We start from the raw sequence: 11,462 nt of genomic DNA, 5'->3' as shown, positions 1-11,462 counted from the left end.
GGAGACCATTCTTGGGGGGGGCTAGTCTGTGCTCACCTGACCTCTGTTCAGGGGGACCCAGGCAGTGGTGACCCCCATAGATTAGACATATGATATGATATGTTATTAATATGATACCACCAAGTGTTGTCACTCACCAGAACACAGAGCAGCAACCCATTCAAACATGCCTGACCTCATATGAATGTGAGAAGATTAAGAGAAGAAAAGGTAGCACAGGTTAATCAGGGCAACACCCTTAATGCAGAGGTTGGAAATCTCAAAGGGGAAAAGACACACTGCAGGCAAAGAGCACATATGGGGTCTCCCCGTACATGTGATCCTGACCCATGCAGATGTGGTGAGACCCACACATTCCCCACACCCTTTACCTGGGGTCACACGTCCACACTCACCACGGTGACCCCACCTCCCCAGACCCTGCATCTAAAGTCACACTTTCTCTCTCAACAGGTGACCCCTCCTACCGAGACCCCTCCACCTGAGTCACATGTCCACAGTCCCAGGGTGAACCACCTCCTCTGACTCCCCCAACTGGGCTCACACTTGCACAGTCTCCAGGGTGACCTCACCTCCCCAGACCCTGCACCTGGGGTGACATGTCCCCTTGGTCAGGACACCATGACTCTGCTGGTGGCTCCCCACATGTGGAAACAAGCTGTGTTTCTGGGACCTCCTGGGATGGGAAAAAGTGTCAGGTGGGTCTCCTCTCCTCACACTTATCCCAGAGATGTCCTCCTCTTTTCTCTTTGGTTCTGTTGATTTTACCTGTTTTTAAAGCTTTCATGCTAGAGTTGAACACACTACTTGGTTTTGGCAGGCTCAGTCCTTTCTTGTCTCACATAGTTGTTGAGATAACTCACAGGACAGCAGGGCTGAAAGCCGAGGGGCAGCTCTGGAGGCTTCTGAGTAGGGACGGTAGACTGGAAGGAGAGCTCAGCAGCAGCCTCAGCTGTTACCCATCGGCCTTTTGCCCGATCTGCGTGCCCTGCAATCAATTCACCAGCTAAACCTGCCTCCCTACGCACCATGCACGTGCTGGTGAATTGGAATTATTGCCAGGTAGCCCTCCTGCAGATTCTCCACGAGCCCCAGGGAACGTGAACCTTGCAGGGATTAAGACTAAGGCCCCGACCATAGCACTGACCCTTGGGAGGACCAGGTAACCACACTCAGAAGAGAGGCTGTTACTTAGACAAGCCCACCTCAGCTCCAGACCCCAGACATCTAAGCACTGACCTTCAGATGCAGGCACGGAGCTTCCCAGTACTGAGGCCAGGCTGGGTTTCTACCCGGGTTCCCATAGTCCTAGCGTACACAGAACATGGTCAGGTCTAAATCTTCTTAGTATAGACAACACATGGTCATCTCTAAACATAATCAGTAGACAGGACATACAGAGGTCTAAATCTACCGTGTAGACAGAACTTGATCATGTTTAAACTAGCTTAGGGCTGATCTCATAGGAGGTACAGATCACACACATGGGTCTCTCATCTTTGGACACCCGCATCAGGAAAGTGAACAAAATCTTTGTCATTAAACATTTCAACAGGCAAAACAGAAATGTTACCAATATCTCTGGCCACCTGATGGTCAGGATCCACGGGTAAGCCACGAACTTCTGAGAGTGCAGCCCAGTCTGCTGCCAGGCCAGACAAGAAGTGGCCTGATTCCAGCCTCCCAGGCTTCCAGAAGGAGGTGGCCACACTGGAAGCCCAGGCAGGACAGTCCTGCATGGTCCAGGCCGGGAGATCCAGTCTGTCTATTCCGCTGGCCGATTCCGGGCGGGGCGCTCAGGGCCGCTGAGAGCCCTGCACTCAGGTCCTGCTTCCCTGCAGCGTGTGTGTATGTGTGTGCGTGTGTGTGTTTGTGTGTGTAGAGGGGACGGTGGCTGACGGCTCCCATGGCTCTGGTCCCGGGCACCACGCTGTCTTAGAGGGGAGGCACGGGGAGAGGTAAGGGCACAGAAGCCGTTGGAGAGGAGAACCCACCGTGGAACTCCTTGTACACTGGCTCGCCCCACCTGGTGACCCACCTGCCCATCGTGGGCCGCATGTCACCCCCCACCGCCCACCCCCGAGGGCAGGGCGCCTGCTCTTTCAGAAGCACAAGGTCTCACATGAAGAAAACCCAGTGGGGACTCTCACGCCCCCACTCCTGATGCTGAGTTTGGGAGAATGAACCCCCTTGACTGGGCGATGGGACCCTGTGAGGAAAGAGGTGGCGGCCCCATCCAAGTTGGGGCCTGGCTGAGAGATGGGAACACAGGAGCCAAGTGCAGAGCCTGGAGGCCAGGCCAACAGGAGGGGCACCCCCAGCCTTGGCCAGGCTCTCCAACTGTGACACTGTAGCTTTAGGGGACCTGGGGCAGGTGACTGAATGTAATGGGGGTCTAAACTGGACCCTGAATGGGGCTTAAAGAAGGTGTGAAGGATGTTACTGAGACAGTCACAGTCATTGGAAGACAGACTCTGTGTCAGGACATCCTGCTCCATCCATTTAAATCCCTGAGATCTGTGACCTTTACGTGGCTACGCAGGATTGTTAGAGCAGCTGCGTGTGGATATATCTGCAAGTGGTTCCAGCAAACACACAGTTGTGCACACAGGCGGGCACAGCACACACACAAACATATGCAGGTGCACAGCACAAATATATTCACACACCAGCATATGAACACACATGCACGCATATGCCCATGCACAAACTAACGTGAGCAAGTGCACACTAACGTGTGCAAGTGCACATACCTATGCACGTGCACAGCATATGTATGCAAACAGGCACATGCAAACGCATGTACATAGCACACACACAGGGAATAAAGTGAATCCATAAAGTGAATCCATAAAGTGAATCCGTAAAGCATTAATTCCTGAACACAAGTGAAGTTGACATGTATTTTTCCCTTTTCTTAGCTTTGATGTTTTTCACAATAAAAAAGTTTAAGAAAAAAGTTAATGGCAAATGACTTTTGATTCATAGGATTTTCTGATGTTATTCCACAAGTATTATGACAGGAGAAATGAATGTAGATATTACATGTGTCCACTAATGGATGAATGGAGAAGAAAAACATGGTCCATCAATACAAGGGAATGTTATTCAGCCTAAAAAGGAAGGCAATTCTGACACAGGCTGCAGCAGGGATGAACCTGGAGGGCATTAATGCTCAGTGTTGTAAGCTAGACACAAAAAAACAAACAGTGCTTGATCCACTCATACAAGGTCCCTAGAGCAGTCGGAAACATAGAGACAGAAAGTAGGATGTTGAGTGCCAGGGGCTGAGGGAGGGACAATGGGGACTGAGTGTTTAATGGGGACTGTTTCAATTTTGCAAGATGAAAAAGTTCTGGAGGACGATAACGGTCAGGTTTGCACAACAGTGCAAATTACTTCTGGACCCTGAAATGTGCACTTAAAAATGGTTAAGATAGTAAAGTTTATGTTTTGTGTATTTGACCACAATTTTTCAAACTTTTTAAGAAAAACAACAGGAAGTAGTCCATGAATACCACAAGATGCACAACTTCACTAACAACCGAGGGATTAAAACCATACGAAAACTACTGTGCACACACCTACCAAAATGGCAGACATGAAGACACAGTATCAAATATCAGCAGGATGTGGAGCAATGGAAAGCCTGGTGTGCAGTGGGGGGTGCAACCACTTCTGAAACAATCGGGCCTTAGAGAGCGAAGTCCGTGCACACAGACCCACAGTGTTCCTCCCAGCTGAACACAAACCCCCCAGCCCTGCACCAGGACACACGGACATGGACTCTGCAGCCACAGGAGCCAAACCTGAAAGAACCTGAAGGTCATCACAAGCGGATGAAGAAATGAACCATGCACGCTTCTATGAAGGAATATTCCACAGCAATGGAGTATATTTTGTTTAAAGGTAGTAAAACTATAAAAATTATTTTTTGAAAGAAACTATATTCACAAGATGAAAGAATCTATAATTCTGGCACCTAGCGATTGTCGAATGCTCCTAAAAATAGATTGTTGTGGAAATGTTTATTATAAGGAAATTGACATATTCTCTAAGAAGGACGGGGTGAATGGGCCTGCTACATTTTCTACATTGAAGACATATACAGGTTTTGATTCTACTTCTGTGAAATCAAGTGGGGCTTCATTGGATTTCTGCTACTGTGGAGATAATCAAATTCTGGGTAGGGGTCAGGAGAAAATTAGTCATAGGTGTTCTCGTGTAATAATTATTGTTGAAAGTGTAAATGATCCATTTATCAGTAAGACTGAGAATACAAAAACTGCTACATTACTTCATAGGAGATTGTGTGTGCTACTGTCCCTAGAGCTCCAGTGAGTGAATATTTTGAATGTGAAGCTCATCCAGATCTGAGGATGGAAAAAATGGCTAGGTGTGATATGGCTAATATAAATAATATGCCTACATTTATATTAATTAGTGGATAAGGTATGGGAAGGGGAATTCATGTTGTGAGAGCCAGGGTTAAGGCTAGCACTGGGGCAATAATATATAAATTGATGATGTTGATGGACATAGTGGTTCTTTAATAAGTAATTTGAATGCCTCAGCAATGGGTTGTAGTCATCCATGGGGGCTGATGATTTTTGGCCCTTTCTGGATTTGTATATAGCCTAGGATTTTCCATTTAGTTAATATGAGGAATGCTATGGTGAATTAAATTGGGTCATTTGTGAAAGAATGTTGATTATAAACATATTCTTAGGAAGAGGACTTGAACCAGTGCAGATAAAGGTTTCAGTTTTACATAATTACCGGGATCTGCCAGCGTAACAAATCCGGTTCTACAGTAGGGTATGTATAAATTAATTGAATGTAGATTATATCATCATTTAGTTTGAAGACATTTTGTAGAGTAAGCCGTATTACTCTTGTCCTTTCATACTGGGAGAAATCTGCACTGGATAGAAACCAAGCAGGATGACTCCAGTCTGAACTCAGATCACGTGAGACTTTAATCATTGAACAGACAATTAATAGCAGTTATACCATTGAAATGTCATGATCCAGCATCAAGGTCATAAACCATATTGCCGATATGAACTCCAGAATACAATTACACTGTTATCCCTAGTAAAACTTGTTCCGTTGATCAGTGTTTTAGAAGAACAGGTGATAAAGCATTTTGACTAGCTAGTCTAAATTTTGATGACTCAGAGGTGTTTTTATTCTCCAAAAAGTAAATGGCGCATGGGCTCAAGGCACACCAGCTTCAGTAGTTGTGGCACACAGGCTCAGTAGTTGTGGCCCACTGGCTTAGTTGCTCCGTGGCAAGTGGCATCTTCCCGGATCAGGGATCGAACCCGTGTCCCCTGCATTGGCAGGTGAATTCTTAACCACTGTATCACCAGGGAAGTCCCAGAATCGCAGTCTCCCTTTTAATATACCTTAAGCCCAAAGAATCCTTGGAAAATTGTTACAGAAAATAAGACAATAAAATATTGTAAGGACTATAACAGAAGCATACAGTACACAGTTCATATAGACACATCCCAAGCAGTTACAAAGTATATTAAAAGGGAGGCTGCAATTTTATTTTTTTTATTATTTTTTAACATCTTTATTGGAGTGTAATTGCTTTACAATGATGTGTTATTTTCTGCTTTATAACAAAAAGAATCAGTTATACATATGCATATGTTCCCATATTTATACCCTCTTGCATGTCCCTCCCTCCCACCCTCCCTATCCCACCCCTCTAGGTGGTCACAAAGCACCGAGCTGCTCTCCCTGTGCTATGTGGCTGATGGAGACTGCAATTTTAAAAGAATAAGATAAATTATACCCACAAACTCCCAATATTTCCTGAAACATTGCAATCTGAAACCCTATGGTAGGAAGCAGAAGATTCCAGGAGACATTCTACAAATGAAGGACTCTAAACCCTGTGGGTGGATAAGGAATTCTGGAAGGAAGGTATCCTCACCCAAGGAGAGCAGGTTCCTATACTTCTCTAACATCACATCTGATCTTGGTCCAGGCATTCTCACTCCTCTTGAGAGAAATCTATGGCCATAACCTGGAACTTCAGCAGTCCCTGAAATTAAAAGTACACATACCGTGTGGCCACGGGAAGTGTTCATAATGTGACCCAAGAAGAAAAGAGCAAGTTAAGAGAACTGGTTTTAATTTAGAAGAGTGTCTTCAATTACCCACTAATATATATATATATATATATATATATATATATATTTTAAACAAAGTAACTTTCTCTACCTTATTTCTAACTACAAGAAAAGAGTGTGGCATGTGATCCACAAAACCAGTATAGAGACTATACTTATCTGGAAAAGAAATGATAAAATGATGGTTTCAGCACAAGCACATGCATTTTTGAGTGTTTTATTTATATCAAATTGGATAAAATGTGTGTATTTCTCAGACAGAAAAGACACGTCGAGGTAGGAATGTACCTTTCAACTATTCATGGGTACACAAGTACACTGGGGAGATTTCTGAAAGTTCAGATTGTGAATCAGTAGGTCCGGTGGGCCTGAGTTCTATTTTTTTAACAAACTCATTTTTAACTAGTGATGCCACAGTCTCTGATTCATTAACGACAATTGTGAATAGCAAAGACATAATTAGAAAGGTAAAAATTCATATTTAATTTTGAACTTAAAGTGTTTTATGGATTTTACACCTTTAATAGGATATTAAGCACAGCAGCAACAATCATTTGTGAATATTTACTGTAGACCGTGTATCTTTCTAACTTTTTTTTTTTGCCTTTTTATAAGATTTTATTATATAATTCTTTAAAAAAACTTCCAGTGGCCTTTTACTCTTGGAAAAGATTGGGTAAAAACACTCATTTGTAAAGTTTTCTTACTTGCCCACCCAACTTTTACATGAGTATGATAATGAGAAAGAAGGGTGTAAGAGAGAATTACAATCCTTAGTAATAATGAAATTATGCTTTGCCTAACAATATTTCCCCTCATTGGTAATACAAGTTAGTTTTCATACATATAAATTGCTCCCTCTCCCCTTCTGCTTTTTTATTATGGGAAAAAGCAAAGACATGAACAAACTCATGGTAGGTGCACTTTAAACAGGATAACTGTTCCTTAAATAACTTGAAAACACAGTCTTAATCACTTTTATTTGACTTAATTGACAAATACAAGAGAATGGCTGTGAAACCACTGGCGATATAGTAAACTTTAAAGAATTTATTTTGACTTGATCCACTTACACTTCTCAGAATGGGAATATATACATTATTCACCAATAAATGCTTAATGCTTTAAATTTACAATTACCTTATTTGCAGAAACTTGGAAATCATTCCAATTAAATGGAAAAAAATACAAAATTTTTTTTGTTCTTATAATTCAAAATATATTTAAAATATTTCTACAGCAGCCAAAACCTTTAACCAAAAAATTCAGAACTGCAGTCTCAAGCTTACCAAAATGGCCACATTCTAATTTAATTATCTTGATTATTAACACAGGAAAAAAATACGGTGGCTCCTAAAACAAGGCAGACTAGCAACAAGGCAGACTAGCAACTTCTGATGACCTTTCCTTTGTGGGCACTCAAAGCTGTCTTTATTATTTTTATTTCATCTGTTCAAACACAGACAATTGCTCCAACTTTAAGAAAGTTTAAACTGACTTTTGACCAATTTAATATTGGTGATGCTTGCTAAGATTTAAGAACTCCAACAATGAGACTCAGAAAATGACCACAATTAAAATAAAATTATCCTAAAGGACTTCCTACTACACAGAGTAATCTGGTATTCAATAGTGTTTTTGAATTACATACTTTTTCACAAACATAGCACCTCATTAAATAACTGGTAAACCACTTTGCAATCACAATAAGGGTTGGGAGACTAAGCTCCAAAGAGAATTATGTAATTCGCTTAATATAACATTGCAAGACAAATCTCAGGCATAATCAACATTAGGAATGCAGTCTGTTGGTTCCCACACTCTAAGGGGATGCTCATCTATATGGGCACCATCTTATTAAGACATGGTACTATGCTTCCAAAATCCACAGAGTAAACACTGAAATAGACTCCTGCTTTACAAATGATCTATTAAATGTGCCTGTAAAACTAAAAAAAAATTTCCAAAAGATCTGAAGAGATGATATGCTTATTTTATCTCCTTACCCCAGGTAATTCTGTCAAAAAGATACTGAATGAAGTCCAATCTTAATTTGTAAAGTTTTGGTGTAAAAGCTAATGTGCTGAAATCCAGTAAAGTTTAACTCTCATCTAAATTAATGAAACTACTCATTTTGCTGAGTTTTCACAAGCTGTACTCTTGACCTGAAGAATCACTTTTTTTGTGCCGAGGAGATGGAGTAGTCTTCGTAGGAGATGGGGATGCAGTACCAGGTGAGTCAGTTCCTCCATCAGAGGTACTTGGTGATGATGCCAGGTGGGGGACTTTCTTTCTTCCAAGGAATCCTCCTCCTTCAAATCCTCCTTTCTTCCGTAACTCCACTTTATTTTCATTTTCATCTTCTGATGACCTTTTCTTGGATTCTAGAAAACCTTCAGCTATTTTATGCACCTCCACTCCACTATCAGATTCTCTCAAACTTTTAACTTCAGTTCCAGGAGACTTTCTCTCATACACATTACATTCCCCTGTTGCCCGCTTCACTTCAGCTTGTACTGGACCCAAGTTACCATCTTCAGGGACAGCTCTTTCTACATTTCTGTTCAAGTTCACAGTCTGGAAGTCCCTGTAACTGTGAAAGCTCTCAGTCCTCCTTGCTCTTGCTAACAAGGGACTTTCTCTGTAAGGCCTCATGGAACCATAAGTAGCTGCTTCATGGATGGTTTCATGGTGCTGGAGCTGAAGACTAGAATTTGATTCACGAAGACGGCTATGCTGAACCACAGAAGTTGCTGGACTGATATTAGGAGTAGCACAGCGAGATGTGCTCAGATCACATTGATCCAGTAATCTGAGTAGCTCCTCTTCAGTCGGACCACCTACATCCTTATCCTCACTTTTGTTAACCATATCCATGGCAGTGGTCAGATCCCACATCTGAATGCTGCCGTTTGTGTGGCCTGTGAACAAGTAGCGCCTTGGCCTTGAGCCCATCCTACTGGAGCCCTCACATTCTCTCACTGTAAATGAGGATATTGTAGTACAGTCAACAGCTTGGATCTCACAGATTCTCTTTCCAGTAGATGAGAGTCTTACAAACAGTTTGTTAGTGATGGGAACAACTTTCTGGATAAACACCTGTTGATCATCTCTCTCTCCAAAAGGCCCTATGTCGTTTCCAGAGGAATAGCTTCCATGGCTTTCTGTCTCCTCCAGGGACAGTATCTTGAACGATGCTAGAGGAGTAGAACCTGGCTGAGTAGAGATCATTCCTCTGAATCGTGTTACCGTCCATGTCCGGACATGATTATTATCTGCACAGACTGATACAAGATGCTTCTCTGAGAGCATGATTTTTGTGACGGGACTTCGGTGAACTGTGAAGGTCTGAAAAAGCTGAGGGCCTGACCCAACCGTCTCTGGGTGCTGCACAATTACTCGTACTGCTCCAGAGCTCGTACCATAGGCAATCTCAATCCAGTTACCACTGACACTTGTTTTGGGTGTGAGGTAAACACTCAGAGCAGTAATAACATCATTTGAAGGATCATGATAAAGTTCAGTTACAAGAAGATCATTATCCTTCATTCGCAAAGGGAACTTCTGCATATCTATATAATATATTGATCCATTGTTACATCCCAGTAGAAGGAACGACCCAGCAGTGTCATAACTAGTTATAGGAACAACGTCTTGAACCTGCCAGTGCTGGGTGACAGCATTCCACACTCCCACTTTCCCTGTATGACTCGTGGCCACCAACTGGTTACCGATGAAGAAGAGAGCGTCTACAGGAACACCAAGGCTGAACACGCCAGTATGTTATAATTTCAAAATTTTTAAAGTATTTTTTTTCCTAAAGTTTTAGGGGGGACTTTCACTGCCAGTCATGATGGAATAAATGGCATCAGACTATTCCTCACCATAAAAAAACCTGCCAAAATACACGGGGCACCTGTTTTTAGGCACCGGACAACAGGGAGCAGAAGACCTGAAGCACAGTAAACACACAAGACAAGCCCCACGGTCACTGGCTTTCTGTATAAGCGCTCCTGACCACAGCGAGGTGAAACCCAAGGGAAAATCAAGTGAGGGTTTCTCTCAACTGAGAAAGCTGAGGTCAGACTCTAGAGCTGTTGAGGCAGCTAGAATTTATGAACAAGAAAGAAAAGAAGGGAAATGCACCAGTGTGGGAGTAGAGATGGCGCAGAATTTGTATAGGGGTTTTCCTATGCCTTGGCTGAGACCAGGCTGCACCTGGGCTGGGTGAGAATTCCCGAGGAATAAAAGAGAGAGGCTGGGGCTTCGCTGGTGGCGCAGTGGTTGAGAGTCCACCTGCCAATGCAGCGGACATGGGTTTGTGCCCCGGTCTGGGAAGATCCCTACATGCCGCGGAGCGGCTAAGCCCGTGAGCCATCTCTTTCTAACTTTTTAGTGTAGGATTCCAAGAAAAAGGCCTGGGCTGCGGTCACAGTGGGCGGGGCCCCCAGGCCGGGCCGCCCCTCCAGGACCCCCGTTGGGGCCCTGCCCTCCTGGCGGCTCCCTCCCCCGGAGCCCCCCTCCCTCCCGGAAGGCCTCGGGGCAGAGCTGTCCCACCCCCTGCGCCCAGAACGGAGCCCGTGTTTCCGCAGAGCTGGAACTCCCGGCTCGGGGTCTCTTCCCTCCGCCGTCACGGAAGTGCCCCGGAGCCCGAGGGGAGGGCGGCCTCACTGAGGCTGCCGGCTCTGGAGGGGCCCCGGCGGCCGAAGCCGCGACAGTCGTGGGGACGGTGGGCCGGGTAAGTGGGCGCAGACCGTCCGCCTGGTCCGGTGCCCTGGCGGCAGGGCAAGATCGGCTTCTGAGGGGCAGGGGTTCACTGCCACCCGCCGCTGCTGTGCAGAAAGAGCGGCCCCCAGCGTGTGGTCCCGGGGAATTTCGGTCCCTCCTCTCGCCCCTGCCCTCGGCCTGGCTCGCGGGGCCTGGGGGGCGTGGGGAGGGGGTCGGCCTGAGCGTCCTGAGGGGAAACGGGGCAAGGGAGGCGCAGGGTCCGGCTGCAGCGTCAGCGCCCCTCCTCCCGACTGCGGGGAAAGCGGCTGAAAACTCCTCCCGAGGCTCGCAGGCCCCTTATATAGACGAATCCCTCTGCGCTCCTTCCTCCCTGAGCTAAAGTACCGGCGGGAGGGGACAGGGCAGGGGACTGGCTCAGGTAATGGGGACCATCAACAGTTGATTGTTAACTAAGGAAAACCAGCTCTCCCAACGTGAGGAATGTAGCGCTTTTCTTTATATGCGAAGATGCCAGAGTCTGGGCTCACTGAATTCCTTCCTTTGATATGCACCTCAGCTCTCTGGGGCCTGCATTCTGTATTTGTA

At 45.0% G+C, this 11,462-nt stretch overlaps 1 protein-coding gene across 1 annotated transcript; it reads right to left on the bottom strand.

Annotated features, from left to right (window-relative positions):
* Positions 1 to 7,560: 7,560 nt before the first annotated feature.
* On the bottom strand, positions 7,561 to 9,932 carry LOC309802839 (BTB/POZ domain-containing protein KCTD3-like; the record flags this gene model as incomplete). The annotated part of the gene is made up of 1 exon (XM_082618727.1): positions 7,561 to 9,932. A coding segment is annotated over one exon (1,638 nt), but the record flags the coding sequence as incomplete, so codon positions are not given.
* Positions 9,933 to 11,462: the final 1,530 nt, after the last annotated feature.

The sequence above is a fragment of the Mesoplodon mirus genome (assembly GCF_964341445.2).
Source record: "Mesoplodon mirus genome assembly, chromosome: 4".
Taxonomy (NCBI): domain Eukaryota; kingdom Metazoa; phylum Chordata; class Mammalia; order Artiodactyla; family Ziphiidae; genus Mesoplodon; species Mesoplodon mirus.
The sequence above is the reverse complement of the archived record's forward strand: the minus strand, read 5'-3'. Positions and strand labels throughout refer to the sequence as shown.